The following is a 21,748-nucleotide window of genomic DNA, read 5'->3' on the forward strand; positions in this document are numbered from 1 at the left end:
TCGAAACGCAAAAGATCCAAGGTGCAGGGCTTCAGGTACATGCGGACATTATAAGCTATGCTACGGCTAGACTGCCTGCCTTGCCGTCCTCATTAGGCTCTTTGTGGAGGTCTGAGCACCTGCAAGAGACGGATGGTGTGGACTAAGAGTGTTGCCTGCCATCAAGCCATCAGCCACTGCAGTGGTGCTGAGGTTGTGACCTGAGGGGAAGTCAGGAGGGAGAAAAACAGGATACTAGCCCCAGGTAGTTAAGATGCATATTAAAGGAACCATTGCCCTGAGCCCAGACTCCTGCATCTTAACACGTAGCAAAGCGCTAAAACCATCAATCTGAGATACCTGTTTTTTGTGATTAGCAGTAATCTTTTGACGTACCACTACATGTTTTTGGTTTTGGTTTTGGTTTTGGTTTTTTCCAGCAAAAGCTCCTATATATCCTGGTTCCTACCTTAACTCCTTGGCATAGTCCCTCAGAGCCATCTGGGAGGCTGCCTTCCCAGACTAGAGTCCACAGTGATGTCCTTGAATAAAACAAAATTCTCAACTTTTAGGTTGTGCTTTTTTTTTTTCAGTCAACAATGTTCAGGGACAAGTGTTAGGACTGTATCCAGCTAAGGGGCAGGTCTGGAGCCTGAGTCAAGGATGCTGGGACTGGAATGTGGTGTGGGACTATGGCTGGAAGGCGTAGGACCTGTAGGATTGACAGATGGGGCACTTAAGTGGCTACAGCCTCTGTGGGGCTTTCATCAGGCTGGGCAACTGTCCCCATTTGCCTCTGCAGCTCTGCCTTAAGAGAAGCAGGTTTTCACGCAGATCCATAGGTCCCAGGTCATCCTTTGAGACAATATAAAAATACATTAAAGGTCCTTACCTGAGTGGTGTGGCACGCAAGGTAAGGCAGACTAAAATGGGTTGCTTCTCTATTATAGATGGATTTTTTGTGGTGCCTCTGTGATCACCTGATCTGACACATACAATGAGTCTTTTGAGCTCATTCAATCATTCACAGACATCTGAGTGCCTATTGTGTACCTCTGCCTTTGTGGAATAAATATATCAATGTGTGGCACTGAACACTGTTATGTATGTATGTATATATAAATGTGTTTGTGTATATACACACAATGAGGAGCATTGCACAATCAAACCTGTGATCTCAGGTGGATTCTTTAGAATCAGAAAGTGGTGGGCAGGCGGAGGGGAAGAAGGGAAGCCAACCAGAAGTAGGGATTTATAGACCATGCCTGAGCTGCAAGAGTAAATGGTTCCAAGACCCTGAGACCTTTAACCTAAGCAACTGACCAGAAAGAGACGCAGGTCTGGGGAGCGGGTGGGAAGAGACTATGAACCTGCTTTGGACAGAGCGGTTCTGAGGTGCTTTGAGCTGTCTGCAGGCGGCAGTGTCAGCGTCAGTGACTCCAACTGCTCAGGAGTCACCTGTCTTGGCGAAGGTAGAGGCTACGGAGCGGGGGAAATTCTGCAGGAAAGGGACAAACGTTTGAGGACTGCCCTAATTTAAGGAGCAGATGAAAGAAGGAACCTAGTAAAGATGACCCAAACATGACCAAGGAAACCAGGATACAGTATAAAAATAACTAGGTCTTTGACATTCAAATACATAAGCACGTATACTGAACAAAGAATGGTGCTGTTACAACCAGCGCTGGCTCAGGACGAGGCCCTGACTATTCGTCTGATGACATTTTAGGGCTCCACTCCTCAAGAAAACCAATTAGTCGTGGAAATAGCTCTAACGGCTGAGAAGTTACCGTCTTATCTGTTTGTTCTCTTTGGTGTCTATCACCTCAGCCATCAAGATATTCCCTTACAGCAAACAGGTCTTTCCTTCATACACATTTTCCCCTATCCAGTCTCTAGAATCACGTAGAATAACTGACCTCATTAACCACAAAAACTTTATTCATGAGCCTCGTGACCAAGATACTTTTTACCTTCAGTTAAAAAAAAAAAAAAGCCTGGAAGTGCCTGCTGTAAGACGGTGGGGAGTCACCTGCCCTAGGCAAACCCCACCCCAATTAAGAATATCTACTTGTAGACTAGTAGAAGGAATCTCCGTGCAGTTCTGTAATGAACAGGGGAATCGGATCAACACAGCGGCCTGAATGCCAAATACTATATTTAAAAGACTGCTTTTAGGCTTCCTAATAAAGGTAAAAATGTTTTAGAAAAAATTTAATGAACCGTTTACGTCTTGCCTCTACCCACTCCCCCACCAAACAAACTACCAACTAGGTTCAGAGTATCTTTTTAGGTAAACATAATAAACTTAAAACAAGAATCTCAGAGCTGAGTATCTCCAGCATTATACCGTTTTGTCCCTTACAAATGATAGGACAATGCTATTTAACAATGAGGCTTACTGCTATTACTATAAAGACTTTGGGCCAATATTCACCATCTGCGTGCTATCAGAAAGCCTTAGTGCCACAAATACGTATTTTATCTCACTGTGTGTGGTTTGTGGCTAGATAATGAAGACAATGATTGCACTGTAATAATTTTTTGATGAAGAGTTGTAATAATTTTGAAATGTCGTCTAAGACTAACCCAGGTTGGAAACACTGACTTTAAGAAAGCTTCCAATGATTGCTACAAAATGGGAGGTTTCAGACTTGAGAAAGTACTGTTTGTAGCAAAAACAAATTGTCTAGAAACTCAGAATAGAAATTTGACTCATCTGTATGAAAAACAAGCTTACGTTTTTGGGTGTAGTTAATCAATGGTACAATAAAATCATTGTTATCTATGACATAAAAGCCTTACTTATTTTTTAAATGAACTTTCAGGTCTTGGTTACTATACACACTCTGCAAAGTTAATATTCTCAGTACTTGTTAAGGGCCCCTGAAAGTATAAACGCTGAAGACTTAAATGACCACTTACAACCAGGGTCATAGTTAATCATTTTAAAGCTTTGAAGTTCTCATGCCAAGCCCCAGCTCTGACTCTTTTCATTAAGTCTTTGAAGTTTCTGTCTCTCTGTTACTAAACAAAAACATTTCTCAACTTCCAGTTTTGTAAAAGTTTGTTGGCAATATTAAAAATTTTTTAATGGTTTTATGCATGTCATTATATATTTCATTAAAAAAAATTCACCCTTGTACACGTGAATGTCAGTTTCTATTATGCCCATTGCTAACAATTCTGCAGGCTAATCTTTCTTCCAAGTAAAGAATGCACGTACTCTGTTTACCTGGTTCACTGCGAAGGTGATCTGATCGTACACCTCCCTTTGCGTGTACACTGCGTATGTGTCATCCATTCGGTCCATATATCCTTTTAGGAAGAGGTGTTTGAATGCTATAGTGTTCTCTTCCTTGAAAGCTACCACCATCTGGTTACTTAGCCCAAAAAAGATCAGCTTAAAAGAAAAAAAAGAAGTAAGAGGGTGAAAAAGTAATGAAATAAAAGGTCTCCATATAATGCCAATTTATCTATTCAAGATTCGATGTCTAATTAATTCTGAATACGTTCAATAGAAATTAAAGTTTTGGCAGCTGTGAATTAATTTTTCCTGAAATATAAGGTGGGTTTCCAGTTTTTAAACAAAAGAAAGTGACTTTTCCTGTTTTCAGCACTTATTTTCATGTATGGTCTCACTTATGACATTGTCCCCACCAACAAAAGCTTTAGGAGTTCAAAGAAGTCCTTTAGGAATTCTTAAGTTCAGAGACGCAAGGTAACTTTGACTAAGGAAGTGGGGAGGTTCCCATAAGGAAGAAAGAGTAATAGAAACCCTGAAGTATGTGCAGAACTTGGGTAGGGGACATGGGAGGAGCACAGGGGAAAGGCTAGGAAGGTGGAGTGGAACTTAGCACTTTAGGGGGACACTGAGGCATAATTCAATTTGAGAAATAGCAAAAAAAATGTGAGCAGAAAAACTGGAGACAGATGGTTCAGGGGTTTGAACGCTAAGTGGAAGAGTTTAACATGAATTCTGCAGGACAGCAAGAAGGCCTTGAAGCAGGTGTACAATACAATGTGAGCGTTGTCTTACATAAGCCTAAGTCCTATCACCAGACTGTATTCCGGGGCTAGCTGCCAAAACTGTGACAAGAAGACCGAAAATAAAAATATTCTTTCAACTCGTCTCTAAATTAAAGTATGTTAAGATAACATATCCTTCGTATTCATGCAGGACTGGCCCCTGAGTTTTACATAAAACTCAGTTATTTACACACAAAAAAGTTGTTTAACTGCACTGCTGTCATATTCACATACACTCTCCCATCACACCCACACCTTACTGTACTCCAAGTTCTCTTTTACCTTCTCTTCCCTCCCAAACCACTTCAATCTCTCTCTCTCTCTCTCTCTCTCTCTCTCTCACACACACACGCACGCGTGCTATATGTTTAGAACATATACTTTGACTTAGGTCCCAGGGTGAGGGGCAAGGTATATTTTATATGGAAAAGGAGAACAACATTGAACCCTCTATATGCCATACACTGTTCCAGGAACTTTCTTCACACTAATCCCAAAGTATAGTTCCTAATATACCCATTTTACAGATAAGTACATAAAGACTCAGAAAAGTTAAATAATTTTTATAAGTCATATCAGTAGGAAGTGTATAGTCAAAATATGAACCCAAGTCTAACAGACTAAATCCAAGCTCTAGCCATCCAATCATGTACACAAAGTACCCAGGTCTGTTTGGGGAGAAACAGACAGCAGACCAGGCTTTTCCCCTCTCATGTCCCCTTGTGATGTACGCCCTGCACCCCGCACATGTCATCACTTTCCACCTAATTCGACTGCCATTTCTGAAAAGCCTCTTTAAGTTGTGTCCTATTTAAATTCCAATAAGATGACTTGATATTCCAGGGATTTCACATCTATTGAAGCTGATGACTAAAAAGCCTCCAGAGAATTCCCAAAGACATTTTTACCTATTCAAGCACACGAGTACCTGCACGTGCCGGCACTGAGCTAGGTCCTGAGCATACAGAAGACACAGCCTTGCCCTCAAGGACCTAGTGGTAGGCAGGAGGCCCACTGGCAGAGAGAGAACTGCTGTAATTCAGAGGCTGAGCCAGGCAGCGGGAACAGGGAAACTGTCAGTAGGGTGCCTATCATCTTCGACATCTATTTTTTTGCTGCTGCTGCTCCTGACACAAAATCTCCAGCTTAACAGGAGTACCACCTTTTCTCTGAAAAGAGGAACTCTGTCATCAAGTCACCCTAATTTGCTCATTTGGACAAAGTATGTAATATTTGTTTGATTGCGCCAATGTAAATTAAGGAAATATCACAATTAAGAAAAACCCTGTTACTTTGAAAAACTTACCTAAATGCCTTTTATATGCTTATTACTAACAGGCTTAACATCTTAAACTGTTAGTCAGTTTCCTCTTGACCACCCTAGGAAACACAGGAAGGTTAGATGAGCTCCCTAAAAGATTTAGGAGTAATTAAGGACGTAAGTCCTAGAGGGAATAAAATCTGAGTTTCAGTCTCCGTTCTACTCTTCTAGTTTCCTGACTATGACAGGTTATTTTACCTCACTAAGCCTCAGTGTTCTCATCTGTGTAATGGGGATACCACTGCCTACCTCTGATTTATTTTAAGAATTAAACATGATGGTGTAAAATGTTTAGCCCCAAACACAGCAAACACACAAGTGGTATCTATCACTCTAAGTAGAAAATATTCATGTTCAGCTGATATAGTTTTTCCCTCTTACTTATCAGAAACAACACAGATAGTTTTTTTCACTATTTGATACATGTATTATCAACTGGAAATTAAGAATTTCAATTCTAACTTGCCAAATATTATACTGAGAATTGAGCATCTGTTTTATGTTGATATCTTAGAGAGAGAGCACCTGCCTCTAAAATCTTGATTCTGCCATTGACTAGTCCTGTGGCTTTTTAAAAACCCTATAAACATCAGTTCCCTCTTCTGTGAAATGAAGGACACCAGTATTTATTCAATAGGAGTGCTGATGAAAATTGAATGAAATAATGTCCTGGGAAAAGGTAACCACTCAAATGTTAGTCTCCTTTACATGACATCAAGCATCAGAAACTTAGACAAGAACTTTCACCAACTTCCATTTGATTGTAGAAAAAGCCTTAGCTTCTAACAATTTTAAGCATTTGTTCTCAAAAATCAGTTAAGATTAGCGATTTCAGTTTAAAAAAATCTCCTTGAATATCAGTTGTTTACTTACTCATGCATTTTTCACCGAATCACGAGAAAGTATTGATAAAGTTGAATCATCACATCTATTTTTCCTATTACAATCTGCTTTTATTTTTGTCCTTTTGCTTTAACAAGAGATAATTACTGTCACTAGCAAGAAAACACACCTTTACAAGAATAAATCATAAGTATATATATACATATATATATGTAAAGAATCACAAAATATAATTTCCCCCAAAAATGTTAAGAGAAGCCAAGGAAATGAGATTTGACATCTCCTAAAATGAAGCCTCAAATTTCACCCCCTATGCTACTCCTTTTCAGTTGGCCCCACATTCTCCCACTGCAGGGCTCCTGTGATCACAGGGATGTAAGAATCCAAGTATCTGCCTCAGCCTGAAGTTTCTGAAGAGAGAGAAATTCTCAGGAAACTAACTAGGAAGGAAAAGAATCCTCTGGTTGGGCAACAGCTGGTTTCCACGGTTGATACAGAAACCTTCAGCTAAACTTCTTGATTGGAAGCCAAGCCAAATATTAAAATATTCTTTTCCTGAAAAGTAATTACATTATGTGACTAAAGTTATAGCCTAATGAAAGATGAGAAGGAAAAAAGTTAGGGGGAAAAAACCCCAAAATCTTCTTCACAAATATTGAAGAGAGAAGGGTGTAAGATTGTATGTCTCCTTATTTATTGTTCTTTATCATGCATACAGTTAAAAGTTATTAAAAAAAGAAAAACACCAGTATCCATCGTCCTCTTTGTTAGTAAGAGAAGACTTCACTAAACTCATGATCCGAGATGCTTACCTGGATAGTCACCATTACAATTTTTAGAATTTGTATGGCAAGTTTCCATGGTTTTCTACCTCGAGCCCAGAACTTCTCACAAGGATTCATGAAAAAAAATTTGAGTTTTCGCCTCATCTGATCTTCTAATAGAAGTTCCTCCGAGGGAGATGTATGCTGATTAAAAGTGCAGTGATTTTCCTCTTCGTGAGAGCGGCAGCTACTTACAATGACCTCAGGATTTGCCATCTCTGGGAGGAAAACAAGAAAAAACAACTGTAAGTGAAGGCAAAATCAATGTTCTATTGCTATTGCAGGCTAGTTGAAGAAACCCAAACAAAAGATCTGCTTTCAAATAAGCACCATTGTGCTAAACTGTACTTTTGATGTTTACAGAATCAATTAGAATGTAGCACGTCATTTTGCTTCAGTTACTAAGTGAATTTTTACCCAATTGAAAATTACCAAATTCAAGGGCTGCTATTAATAAAAAATTACATGTACATACATAGAGTATGTATATGCTTTCTGCCTCATTCAGTAACGTATAGTTAAAGCAGGGTGTCCTGAAAGCCCACGTAAGGGCTTCAGAAAGTAGGTGGACTCTGAAATTTTATGCAAAATTTTGCAGATATATGGATATGGTCACTTTTCCTAAGGAGATACAGTTTCATCAGATTACTAAAACAAAAAAAATTAAAACCATTGAGTTAAAGGTAGAAGTTGTGCTGTAGAGAACCAAGATCTTGTTTGGTTTCTAATCCTGATTCTACAATGTGACTCTTCTGTCACCTTAGGCAAGTCACTCAGCCTGTCTGAGCCTCAGCGTTCTCTTCTGCAAAATGGGAATAAGAATACCCACCCTCATATGTTTCTAGCGAGCCTGCAATGAAAACGCAAACAAAGCCCTTGCATAGCGTCTAACACTAAGCAAACAGCCTCACTTTCCCTACAGCCCCAGCAGATGGAGCAGCTTCCTGAACAGTCAACAAGGTTCTTGAGAGGCAGTGGAAGCCTCAGAGGACTTACAGTGGAGGTCTGCAAAGAAGAACTCAGAATCTCAATTTAAGTCCAAATCCCAATCAGCCACATCACTTGTACTAGCTTTTTACTGAAGGCCTTATATATATTTTACGTAGCACATTTTACTTTTCAAAGCACTTCATACCTATTTTTTTGGTCGATTTGAAAAGGATGGGGCTGGTTTTATTGCTTTCATAGTCAGCTTATCCAAAGTGATAAAGTCTCTCCAGAAGCTGGAACCTACCTTGGATCTTCCCTCAGACTAATACTGATATTATGGAAGCCTGTTCAAAGTAAAATACCCCAAACCACCAAGGAGAGTAGAGTTCCTTTTTATAGACTAGAAAGGCTGGCTCTATTTGATAATTTTTACCATAACTTCTATTCATAGATTGATGGGGGTGTGGTGGGATTCAAACTGTATTAATACAATATCTTACAAGTCACTGCTCAGGTGCTTTCCAGGTCTAGAATGCGACATTTGGTTCTGAATCAAAACATTCTTAGCAAACCCAACATCTCCAAACAATAGATAGTGGCTATAAAAATCTATCCGTGGGGAAAGTTGTAAAATTCTTGATAAATAAAAGATTAATAAGGATATTACTGAGTCAACAGGGCCTAAAGCATGTTTACAATAACATATGCAGTACCTTCAAAATGAAATAATTATAATAGAATTCATTAAAGTATGGTTGGTGTGTGTGTGTTAAAATGCCTGTCAAGATCTGAGTACAGTAACTTTTAGGTAAAGACATATGGAGAGAAAAAGTTAATTCCTTAGGGCTTTTCATTCAAAACCATTTTTTTTTTCCTTCTTCAACAAGGTATGACATTTAAACTAGCATTTAAAGAGACTTTACCTCTGGGAATTATAAGAAAGATGATTTTATGTTCACCAGAAACTCGCATACGAACTCCAACATAATAATGAAGTTGTTAATAATACAGCGTGTTGGTGAATGACAGATTTGAGGTCACATTCACCCCTTTCTATTTTGGTACAGGGGAAAATTAAACTTTAAACAAACGAGCCGCACGACGTGTAACAGTACCCATAGGAACAAAGTAAAAAGAGCCAACCACGATTAATGTATTCAGCACCAAGCTGTCCCGGAAGGAAGACGTTTCTTTCACGAGGGCTGATCGCTCAACTTGCTGCAAACCTTAGCTTTACCACGTCACAGAAGCCCCTCTGAAGGTGCACTTTAAAAACTGCCACTGCCCAGACCCCTAGCCGCTGACTGTGTCGGCCAACACGCCTCCACAACCGCCCGGGGCGCCGCGCAGGTGGAGATGCGGCCCACGGTACCAGGCATGCTCGCAGAGTCTACAGCTAACACACCGAGGGGAGTTATTCACAGCGGGGAGAGGCTTAACTAAACTGAACTGCAGAAAGTTAAAGAAAACCAGGGAATATATGTAAACAGCAAAACCCTCAGAGTTGACGACAGGCACGCGAGCTGCTCACACGACCCGAGCCCGGCTGGAGGCTGCTGTCGCTCAGCGCAGGGACCCCGGCTTTGGCCCCCAAGCCCATCCGCCCCCGCCTCTAACACAGGGACACTCCGAGTCAGGAGAGGCTGGCAGCGCAACCTGCAGGACGTCTCCGAGCCCCTGGCCGCACGCAGACGGCCGCCCTCCGCCCAGGCGTTCCAGGCCGGGCCCGGCCCGCACGCACGTGGCTTCCCGGCGCGCGGCAGGGTCTCCGGGCAGCCGCGGCGGGAGTCCCGGCTTCCCCGGGCGCGGGGGCCGCCGCCACTGACCTTGGGCAGGTAGCGGAGCTCGCGCGGGGCCGAACTGCTGCAGCTCGCACCCCGCGCCCACCTGTGTCCCCTCCATGGCGCCGGTGTCCCGGGGCCCGACCCTCCCGCCTTGTATCACCCACGGCTGGAGACGTCGCGGTCCCTCCCTTGGCGCCGCGGGCGCCGTTCCCACGACACCCGACGCCTCCCGGCGCTGCGGCGCTCGGCTCACTCGCGGCCGCGACGGGCGGAGGGGGCGCCGGCTGAGGGGCGGGGGCGGGGGCGGGGTCGTCGCGGCTTCTCAGCGGCCGGGGCTGCTGCGGGTCCGCCGCTCTAGAAGCGTCCGAGGCCCGGCTCAGCCCGGAGTCCGACGTGAGCCCGGCGGCCAGGAGCCGCCGCGGTGGCATTCCCCCTCCTCCGGCCGTTTGAACCCGTGACCCCCTCCGCATCGCTCCGGCTCCCCTGCACGCCCTGTCTGGAGCCGCCCTTCAGGACGTGGGGCCAAGGAGGCCGCCTGAGCGAGCCGGCGCTGTCCCCGTTCTCTGGGCGCCTCACTCCCTTCGCGCCCCTCCGGGTCCCCATAGACGACCCGCTCAACCCTCCTCGGGTTTTCTGCGGTTGCCTGCAGCCGGGAGGAGCAAGTGCATGGGCTCCGGGCTCCCTCTCACCGGTTGTGGGGGTAAACGAGCCAGGACTGATGTGGAATGCCTGGAGGCGGGTGAGTGCGCAGCCCTCTCCAGCAGCCTTCTACTCTGATTTTTTTTTTTTTTTTTTTTTTTAAGTACAGAGGAAATCGTGAAGGGGAAGACTTTTCAAGCTTGAGCCCTCTCTAGGCCTTCGAGTTTGGGAGAATTGCTATAAAATTAGCGGACTGTTAACTAGGCTCTTGAAGAATGGATGCTGAGTTTGAAAGAGTCCCGAAAAGCTCTTAAAAGAAATGTGACTGGAAGTACTTGAAGTAAAGATTCTTTGCTTGGCCAAACTTCAGTCAGGCTCCTGAAGCCTTCTTCTAGGCTCACGTGTGCACTTCCTTGTAAAAATCCAGTTTTAGGAAGAACTTTGCTAAGTCAATTTAACCAGAAGCACCCTCCGCCTCAGTATGTGATGATCGTCAGTATGTTTGCTGCTTCCTCATCCTTCACTCCCCAGGAGCTGTCTGATGGTCCTGGTCCTTTTTCAGCAAGAGTCCTGCTAGGTCATTTTAGCCAGAACTCTCCTTAACTCTACTGTTTCTTTTAGGATATTCCATCCACTAACCCCTAACCTGCAAATTTCCACTTGCCCATGCTGTATTGGGAGTTGTACCCCGTCTCCTCCACTGTAAAATTTCATTGCAGTGGCCCCTGAAGCTATCTGGATGGACACTTTCATAAGTGTCATTGAATATTTTTTTAAGAGTAGACCTGCAACCATAACCTTTTTTTTCATGAATTCTTTTATTTTAAATTAAACTTTAGCTTATCAGGAATAAATCAAGCACGTTGATTTTAATTACAGCCACTTTGGGTTTGTTTTAATTGATTTCTTTCTTTTTCTTTTTCTTTTCTTTTCTTTTTTTTTTTTTTTTGGCCACAGGCAGATTTGTGAAAAGTCGCTGAATTTCCACAACAGTTAGTTCCCCAAATTATATAAAGAGCTTTTAGATCTTTTACAAAATTGTTTCCAAATTCTAAACCAGGATAATTAGCATGGATAATTTATAAATGGCAATATTTTTTCTTGCAGTGGAGTACAAGAATTTTATGCTGATCATAAACCTGAATCCCAAGTGCTGTGAACAAGGTAGGTGGTCAAAAGGGTATAATTGGCACACTCAATTCTCAAGTGCAATTTGGAAAATGTAATCTCCTATGCCCACATGCCTACACATGACTTAATAATATCTCCTTATCATAACAATGACGGTGGGAGTTTGAAATGCTTGATTGTTCAGGAACAATCTGAACTTTAGAGAGGTTTGCAGCCATAAGAGATGGCCCTAGTTACAGCTGAGTTAAGTAGACTGGTGAATAGAAAAAGTCAAGCTTTGGTGTCAGACAGCTGGGGACCCACACTCCCTTCTTTGCCACCTACTGACCGGCCCCAGGGAATTACTTAACCTCTCCATCTCCCCATTTCCTTCTATATATAATTTGCCTAATAAAAGGAATGATGAATTTTAATTAATTTGATAGATGTAAAGCACCCATTACTGTGCCTGACGTACTTTATCTGCTTGTGAATGTCGATCCTTTTTTAATTTTAATTTTTGGAAGATTAAATTCATGAAAAAATCAACTATGTTTATGTATTGTAAGACAGTATTGTTAAGATGTCAATTCTTACCAAGTTCATTCATAGATTAATCTCAATCAAAATTCCAGCAAGCTATTTCACACAGATTGACAAGCTAATTCTAAAATTCTATGGAAATGCAAAGAACCCAGAATAACAAAAGCAATTTTTTAAAATAAGAACAGAGTTGGAGGATTTACCCTAACTGATTTCAAGACTTATTATAAAGCTCTATAAACATGATGTTTTGGTGTTTATGGAAAGAGACATATAAAATGGATTGGAACAGACTAGCAGGCGCAGAAATAGATCCTCACATAACAAATTACATTGTGCCAAAACAATGTAAAGGAGAAAATTAAACCCTGACAATGAACATAATGATGTTGTTGGTTTAAAGTAGTATATTGCCATCAAATCAAAAGGAAGACAGGAAATTAAGTCAAAATTTAAGGTCAGCATTTCTGGAAGCAGGACAGGAGCACATTAGAAACAGTTAACATATCTAAGCAGTCAGTCTTGCTTGTAATTGTTGTCATGTTATAAATGTGTGTTCCTGACCCTGCTGGTGAGTACTTCTTACAAATAAAATAAATATTAATATGTTTAGATACAAGAATACATTGTTTTAATCCTATTGATGGTATTTCAAGAAATAACCTTTTGCAAGCAAAACAACTTCATAAATTGGTGAGTTAAACATATTTCTATGTAATATTATTGATCTTGCTAGGAGATCCAAGTGTTACATTGTTTGAATATTACCTAATCATGTTTGCTGCATTTTCAGAGTTGAAATATTCACTGAAGGATATAGTTCTTTGTAAAACAGACTAAATATTTTTATTGTGAAAAAAAGTAAACGAGCTTATAAAAAGCAACATATGCCCTAATGCCCAATCTGATAATTCTTTTTGAAACACTTATAACAGCTGAACCAACATCAAACATAGAATAAGAAATTTTCTCTCGTCTGGAATATCTGTCACAAAACAAAGATCAAATTTATTGAATAAGGTAATTAATGTTCTATGTGTTTTAAACTGTCATATGAAGAATAACTTTTTAAATATTAACTGCTTTTCATCTTGAAAAATAATTTTTATTTAGAATTTATTTTGCATTATTGCTTCCCTCTTTTAATTATTTTTGTTATGAAATGTCTAACAAGTAACATGTAACTGAAATATACAACCTTGTCTGATATATTGGTTCATAATAATAATAAATCACACTTTTCTTATTATCTCTTAAAACAGAAAGAAACCTCTGGAACTCTTAGTATATCCCTGTCACAGAAGAATAATTCATTGTTTATTATGTGGTTTCTCTTTACATTTTAAAAACATGTAAAAAGTGTTATGAAAATACAAAATAACTCATGATTTTAGGAATTTCATTTTTTTTGTTTTTTTTCCTGAATCCTAAAGATTTGTATCTGTTGGGAATTTGGAAACACTACTACAATAACCATTTGCCATCACAAAAAAATTCTGCAGTGAACATCTATGAACCACTGCCTCACGCATGTGTATGAGTTCCTCTTGGGTAAACATCAAGGAGTAGAATTGCTGGATGGTAGGATACATACGTTTTCAGTTTTAATAGATCCTGCCAAATTACTCCCCAAAGTGGTTATCCCAAATCATTTAATGAACTTTATATGGTGCACCTTCTACCTGGGAGGCATAGATCTACTCACAGGGGATGCAGCAGTGAAAAAAAAAAAAAACAAAAAAACTTCTGCCTTGTAGAGTTTACAGTTCAGTGGGAAAAGACAGACAATGCCTATAACAAGTAGACTATAGAGTGTTTCAGAAGGTGATAAATACTATGGGGAAAAAATTAAGCAGAGAAAGGAGAACAAGGAGTATTAGAAGTTGCCGTTTTAGCCAGGGTAGCTCATTCAGGAGTTAACATCTTAGCAAAAACATGAAGGAGATCTGGCTGAAGTGTTCCAGGCAGAGGGAACAGCCAGTGCAGAGCAGGAGCCTGCCTGGTGTGTTTGAGTAACAGCAGGGAGGCCAGTGTGTCTGCAGCCGTGTGAGCCGTCAGGAGGAATGGTAGGAAATGAGGTTAGTGACAGGGGCCAGGCTAAGCTGGACCTTGTAGGCCATTGTGAGGGTTGGCTTTAACACAGAGTGAAAGGGGAGCCTTTGTAGGGTTTTGAGCAGACGATTGGCATGATTTGACTTATGTTTTACAAGTATGTTCCTCTGAGTGCTGTGTGGAAAATACATCCGCAAAGGGTGAAAGATGAAAGCAAAGGAGTCAAAGGATGACTCTTGGGTTTTCGCCTGAGCAATCATGAAGGTGGAGTGGCCATCAGCTGAGGTGGAGAAGACTGCAGGGTGAGCAGGTGGGTGGGGAGAATCAGGAGCTGAGTTTGAACACGCGTTTGAGATGTCTATTAAGTGCTTCCCAGCTGTCTGTTGGAGGCAACTTGATTTGGCTTTGTTTCCATTCCTCTCACAGACATACATCTGTGAAATACAGTTCAACTAAATTGCTAGAAAATGGAATAAAGACATTTAGAATACTAAGTAGTTTTGTTCATATGTAACATAAAGCAGTTATGCTATCAGAATGCTATTAAGTTTTTAAGCACTTTCAAATTCTGTACTTCTTTTGCTAGAGAGGGGTAACAAATGTTTTGTGGATTGGTGAACTAGTAACAAATATTTCCTGGCTTGCTCTGATCAGAGGGCCACACTTTGGATAATCCTGTGTTAGACATCCAAGTGGAAATGTCTCTTAGACAGCTGAACGTGGAAATCTATCTTTGTCACCAAAGGGCAGAGGCAACGTCTGTAATTCACTTTGAACAGAATTTCAGAGTAATTTTGATTCAACAACTATTCATTGAGCACGTAGCACATTTGAGGCACAATGCAGCCTCTTTATGGCTGTGCTATGTAGAAGGGACAGATTAAGATCTGTGGGTAATCTGGACAGGCTAGTAATCTGGCATCCCTTCATACTAATATTCTTTAAAATTTTATTTACCATTTATGTAGTGGAAATAGGGGAAAAATGATTGCTGCTAACAAACATGTACACCCTTCCTTTACATTCAAAATAATTTATTAAACACAATTTTCTCAACTAGTTTCTAAGTAAATTGTTATTGGGAGCATACTGAACTGTTCAAACTTTAAATGTTAAAACTGGCTGAACTCAGGGGTGGAAACATTGCCCTTTGACTAAACCTTGTGATTTGTACCCTCACGTGGCAAAAATATTCAACATAGATTTTATTGCAGATCTGAAGCTGTATACTTGGTTGAGAGGAGAATCAAGTTTCTCTCTCCCTGGTCCCCTGTGGGGACCTGAACTAATTGACACCCTGCGTCCAGTTCACCCCTGTGAAGTTTCGTCTCTTTTGAAGAATGTCCTTCACGGCAGCAGTGTGGTTGCTCCCACCCTTTATCTGACTTGGTTCCAAGGAAAGCATCATTATCCCAGATTCTGCAGATGTAAAACTGAGATATAGAGAGTGTAACAACTTGTCTGATGTCACTTTTCTGGAAAGCGACAAATTTAGGTTCCGACATAATTTTCTAACTTTAAGGAAAGTATTATTTGAATGATTCCACTTTAAAAAATATTAAAAATGTCCCAATGGTAATAATCATCATACATGCAGAATTGATATTTCACTGCCTCTTGATCCTATTGACATTGTGAGACTATCACCACCATACGATGCCTCTCCCACCACCAACTGTCTCTGGTGTAGAGAGTGGAGTCTCACCTATACTCACAAGTAAGCCCACCCTGCTACCAAGTGGCCCCATATTTTCCTCCTCAGCTCCTGCATCAGCGCCCCCTAGAGACACCTGCCACCACAGCCGGCAGACAACCCACTGGGCCTCACCTTCCTTTGTGGGAGGGACCGGCAGTTCTGATGGGGAAGCCCCCGTTAGACTGAAGTCATTCTGTGCAGAAGTCATAGAATGCCTAGCACCTCACTTTAGTGTCACACACATTCTGATTTCTTACTGAAGTTTTAGTCCATTTATTTCTAGCTTTGCCACAATTGGTCCTCTCTTCCAATAGGTAAACTTTGTTCCCAGGTCAGACTTCTCTGTCTGTTTTCTCATTTCTGAACCTGAGTACTCTTCCGGGACAATCTTCAGTTCCTCCTGCTATAGGCTGTGATAATTTCCCCAAGCACTTTGCAAACATGTCAGAATCCCAGCAATCTAGGGTTCAAACAGGGACACTTCCTTCTCTCCTACCCTCTTTCCCTCCCAGGTGTACTGATGCAGACAGACAAAAGGCATAAAGATTCCTATTAAGGGTCCTCGGGCCCTGGTTTCTAAACTAACTCTTGAAAAATTTTTAAAAGAGGTGGGGGAATCAAGCACTAAAGTAATAAGTAGTAAAAATCCACCTCATACCCAGTTTGTCAGATTACCCTTTGTACACCCAATCTGAAGCTTACCAAGATGTCCTTAAATCATCAGAGAGGTATTTTCAGTAGCAGCTTCTTGACTTACTACATTTTCACTCAACTAGTAAAACTAAAACTAACTTTTAAAGATCTTCAGATTTCCGGCAGATTGAGTTCAGCATCCCCTGGAAGAGCACTGAGTTGTTCGTTAGCCACTGTGGGGATGCTTTATTTCTGACCACTCCCAGGAAAGAACAGATGTTCAGGCAATCATTTATAATTTGAATTTGTGACAGGAAGAAATTACTCAACATTTTCCATTTGATTTCTGACTCTCTTGGTATCAGGACTTGTGACTCACTCCTCCGAATGGACGTTCCCTTGGGGTGTCTGTGAAGAAGAGATGCCAGAAAGGCTTGCTGTCTCATCCAAATCACAGGGTTATAATATTTACTTCCTTAAATCTGACTGCAAAGGATTATGATTTTTTTGTTTACGAATAGGAAGTTCTTTGGAAGAATACAAAGAAACTTTGATTAGACAGCTTTTTCTAGATTTGCTGTCAAGAATAGTCAATCAATTAAATGAGTCAACATATATTAAATATCCATGTCAGATACTGTGCTAAACAATGGAGATATAAAAGAAGGAGACACCTCTAAAGTCTGGTAGCAAGGGTTAGGGGGACAGCCATATAAACAAGCCATTGCAACACAGTGTAATACTTGCAATAATGGAAAAACTGAGGAAAGAGTGACTAATTCTGCTGGTGTCTGGATGGGTTCCAGGCAAGATGATATTTGAGTTGGATCTTGAAAAATAATTAGGAGTTTACCAGATAATGCAGATGAAGAAAGGCATTAGAGGTAGAGGCAGAAGTAGAGGCAGCGGGATGAACAGGTGCACAGCTGTTAAAGGGCGTGGCCTACTTAGGGAGCAGCCACGGGCTCTGCAGAACCAGAGCTCTGCCTCCCTTCTGGGACACAGAAACTCCTGGACCTGGGCAGCAGTGTGTCAGGAGCTGTGGAAAACCACAAGGTGAGCATGTCACAGCTGCCTGGGGCTCCTTTGAGTTTATTCAATTTTATGTCAATTTAGTTAATAATGATTTTAGACATTTCCCCCAGTTTTACTGAGATAGAATTGAGTAAGCATTTTAGACATATTAAAAAAATGAAAACAAACATGAACACACTGTGGAGCAGAATGCAAAAACCTCATGAATTCTTTGTATGAAAAAAATATATCTCTGCTGCCGAAATCTATTTCAAGCTATAACCCCTCTTACTATCAGCCTATTACCAACCCCCAACCCCTATGGTTTCACGTTTCTTGGCTCTTAAGGGGTTCAGTTGAGACACACTGTGCTAAAATGTGGGTTGAGTTGGGGAGAGAGGCAGGAAGTGAGGTTAGAAATATAACTCATTATCTTCCAGATATCTTTAAGGCATCTTTCAGAACCCTGTTTGTACAGGGTTTCACATGCCAGATTTAGAATATGTAAGCAGGATGTTATCAAGATTGAAGCTCTGTTTCAGAACATACTGTGACACCTTAGCAAATAAATTAGAGAGGAAGAGAGAGAACAAATCAAGAGAACATTATCATCACCTGAAATAAGTCAGAGGCAGTAAAGATGGCTAAGAAGAGATGGATTATTTGAGAGATAATTTAGAAAAGGAAAATGACAGGATTTAGTGACATGTTGACTGTAGGTGGGAGGAGTCAGGGATGACAGATTTCTAGCTTTGCAAATTAATAGACAGTAGGTACTGTTAGCTAAAGGAGAAAATAAAGAAGTAAAAAAAGTTTCCAAATGATACCTGAAAGAGGTGTGAAAAATAATAAGTTGACTTTCACTTCTGCTACGTTGGTGATGTCTCTGGTACAGTAATTACTCATTCAGTATCTTTATTCATTTATTTACTCAGTATCTTTATTTGGCACCTATTAAACACCATGAACTAAGCTCAACATGTTTGGAAATATCCAAGAGGTAGTGGAAATTCAGGTCTGGAATTTATGAGATGTAATAGGCTGAGTATAGAAATGGAAGTCACTGATGTGTTTGGAGAGAGAATTAAATCTAAGGGGGTATAGATGTGATGCCATGAGGAGAGAGCAAAGAGTAAGAAAAGAAGGCTTTTCCGGACTGAGCCCAGGGGAAAACTAACTTTTCAGTGTCAGGGAGTGGAAGAGCCTGCGATAAAAGTCTCCACAACGTCACAATGATGAGTAGTCCTCCTAGTTTTATTTTTTAATGATTTCTTTAGTAAAATTTATTTGCATTTTGCAAACCCAAGTTATTCAGATATTTGAAAGACTGTACCTGACCTTGCTACACACCATGTAATGTCATCATACTTAGGATCATTTAATTTCAGATACGTTAAGAATCTGTAAGCTTATTGCCAAATATTTTCATTTAAATTGGGTGCAAAAAATTGATTTAGACCAATTCCAGCGGTCAGTTGAATTACTTTATTAAATTCTGCCAGCTTACCAATTAGGCGGTTTTAATTGTTTTTTAAAGGAGGGGAGAGCCGGTAACAGTGTTCAGAGAGATGAGCTGGACTGTATGAACCCCACAGGACCCGTAATCATAAAGTGAATCTTGCTGTTGCTGAAGGATTTAATCTTCTTCCTCTGAGACCCTTACTTTCATTTTGAATCAAGCTCTATACAAAAGTTATTTTGGCAAGAAGAAAATGTAACACATTAGAAGTTCTGGGCCACCACGATCGAGCCAAATTTTCTCTACTTTACACGGGAATCTAGGGTAGATTCCTGGGAGGGCCTCAGGTCGCAGCTGGGGTGGGCAGAGCAGCAGCCCTAAGGGATTCTGAGCCCGAAATCTTCAACCATCCTTCACTCCTTGCTGCTAGAGAACACAGCCTAGAAGGGCTCTCCCTTGAGTATGGCTGCGCTGGGTGCGAGGCATGGTCCAAGCCTGACAGACCTGGGGTCAGGCCGGGCTGCCGTCCTCAGTGCACCTAAATTGCGCAACTCCTTCCTTGCTAGTGGGAAACTGCGTACTTCTCCGTGTCTAGTTGCGTGACGTCAGCGTCACAGTAACCAATCACAAGGCTGCTCTCAAAGAGGCTGCTAGGGAGCGGGCTCTGTATTGGTGGTGCTGCTTTGTCAATCCCAGCAGAGGACGAGCCTCTTTTTTCTTAGCAACGGGTGCGTCTCGGCAACAGCCAGCCAGGGGAACTGCAGTTTGTTTGGGGGGCTTCGGAGAGAGGAGAGTCAAACTACCATCTCCAGCTCCCGAAGAAACTTTTCTCCAGGGTTTTGCAAAGAGGCTTCTTTTCCCTTCGGTTTAGCAGCATCAGGTAAGGGAAGCTCTGAATGGGAAGGGAGGCTTAGAATCAAGTATTTTGCTCACTTTTCCAAAGACGTTTAAAACACCCTCTGTGCCCAGTGAAGATTACAAAAATGTGCAAAACTTCCTCTGCTTTCAAATAACTTCCAGCCTAGCCAGGAGACAAAAGTCGCAACGAGAGAGCAGTTAACGACACTCTAAGAACTTTGAGGGCATGTACTAGGTCATGTTCACAGGTTTTGTATCCTCAGTGCCTGTCATTGTCTGTCTCCCTTGTGATCCCATGTTTTTATTTGATGCATGGGCTTCACCAGGCTGCAGGTTCTGCGCAAAATAGTTAGGAACTCCTGGTATAGAAGGGTATGTTGAAGGCCTGAGCTATAGCAAGTTATGGGAAAGGAGAGTTTGGAATTCAGGAGATATTTCAAAGGGAGAATTGATGATTTAGCATCTACTTAAATAAGCAGATAGCTCATCTTGGAAAGGAATGAAAGTAGGTTAGAAGGGGAGGAACGAACTGTAGACTAATAAACATTGTAGAAATGGTTATCTCTGGAGGGTGGATGCCATGTACTTCTCAGAAGATGGCCAGAGAGTCCAGGAGAGACTTGGAGCTTGGAATGCTTAAATATTTGTAAGCATTATCTTTCACAAATTCTGTTTTGAAAATGAGTCAGCTGTAGTGGCTTTGAAAATCAGTTGTAGCACAAGCCCCTGGGTAGGCACAGCCATTATTTTAGGAGCAGATGAAATATCTCTTCTGCTGCTTTTGATTGTAATGAATTTATTTCAGCTGGGAACAGAAAAAATGTGGTCAGCATTTCAGAGTAATCTTAGTGAATGATATCTGTATTGAAAAATTTTCATGACCTTTCATAAGTCAATTTAATGGGAAAAATTGGAAAATATAATATCGCACATTCACTACATGAAATATGCAATTAGTTTTATGGGAAAATTTTAGTAAGACCTACTGTAATTAAAAAGTGACATGTTTATTTGGGATTTGTTTTTAAAAGGAAAATCTGCCCCCCAAATAAACCTTGAATAGATAAGTGTGTTTATTGAAATTATGCAGACTACATCACTCATTTGATTTTGATATCACCAATGACAGCTGATTTATTTTCTAGACACAATATTGGTAGAGTTTTTATTATTTGAAGTTATTAAAATAAACTATAGAATTTTGCCTGAAACACAGATACAGTGTAAGTAGTCTTTTTTTTTCAGTTTAGACTGTATTTATCAGGCTGACCTCAGCCAATGAATTTTCCGTCTATGATGCCTAGCAACGTAGATATTATGCTTTTTAATTAAGAAGGATTAAGACCTCTAAAAGCCTGTGGAACAACCTGACCCTCCTTTTTCCTTGGTCACCAGTCAATATTTTAGACACAAGAGTTAATATTTGCAAAAGTAATAAATGAGCTGTTCTGTTAAGGCAGCACACATTTAATGTTTGTTCCAATTTTGTCACCTAACAGACAAATTAGGTGGTAAATTAACTTTGTTTTCCCCGAAAATTGGAAAATACCAAATTACCCACATGTCATTTAATAGCATTTGAAAAGAACTGGGTGCATATGATTACTTTGATGATTTCTTGGGTTGATTGTGTTAAACTGATATATATGTTCAAGCAGCACCTGGTAATCCCTGGAGCCTGTGAATATTTTTCTATACATGGCAAAGAAGAGTTAAGATTGCTGATGAAATTAAAATTGCTGACCTTAAAATAGGGAGATTATCCTGTATTATCTAGTGGGCCCAAGGTAATCACAATGGCTGTTAGAAGTGGAAGAGGGAGGAAGGAGAGAAGGCCAGAGGATGCTGTGTGAGAGGGAAGTAACCCACTGTTGCTGGCTTTGACGATTGACAAAGAGGGCCCACAAGCCAAGGAATGCTGGGGGCTTCTAGTTTTCCACAGAAAAACTTTTGGAGGTATTCTCTGGGGGTGCAAATAAGGACACAGTGGATACATGTACACAGTCTAGGACAGAAGTACTATTTAAATTATGT

At 40.9% G+C, this 21,748-nt stretch overlaps 2 protein-coding genes across 7 annotated transcripts in view; one reads left to right on the forward strand and one right to left on the reverse strand.

Moving 5' to 3' along the window:
* MCOLN3 (mucolipin 3) overlaps positions 1 to 10,456 on the reverse strand; it is a 29,725-nt gene extending 19,269 nt beyond the window's left edge. For 3 of the 5 annotated variants that reach the window (XM_032494702.1, XM_032494700.1, XM_032494699.1), the window contains exons 1-3: positions 9,964 to 10,217; positions 6,985 to 7,214; positions 3,215 to 3,382 (exon numbers count right to left, since the gene is read on the reverse strand). In XM_032494702.1, coding sequence (XP_032350593.1) covers positions 3,215 to 3,382; positions 6,985 to 7,214; positions 9,964 to 10,180 — 615 coding nt within the window. In that variant the 5' untranslated portion in view covers positions 10,181 to 10,217. Of the gene's footprint in view, positions 1 to 3,214; positions 3,383 to 6,984; positions 7,215 to 9,752; positions 10,218 to 10,399 lie in introns of those variants that run through there. The other 2 variants (XM_014563906.2, XM_032494703.1) reach the window with 2 other exon arrangements.
* The window catches only part of WDR63 (WD repeat domain 63), a 72,938-nt gene continuing 61,500 nt past the window's right edge, over positions 10,311 to 21,748 (forward strand). The window contains exons 1-2 of one of the 2 annotated variants that reach the window (XM_032494694.1): positions 10,311 to 10,449; positions 11,457 to 11,513. The gene's annotated coding sequence lies outside the window, so the exon portion shown is untranslated. Of the gene's footprint in view, positions 10,450 to 11,456; positions 11,514 to 19,587; positions 19,737 to 21,748 lie in introns of those variants that run through there. The other variant, XM_006190167.3, reaches the window with a different exon arrangement.

Source organism: Camelus ferus, chromosome 13 (assembly GCF_009834535.1).
Source record: "Camelus ferus isolate YT-003-E chromosome 13, BCGSAC_Cfer_1.0, whole genome shotgun sequence".
Taxonomy (NCBI): domain Eukaryota; kingdom Metazoa; phylum Chordata; class Mammalia; order Artiodactyla; family Camelidae; genus Camelus; species Camelus ferus.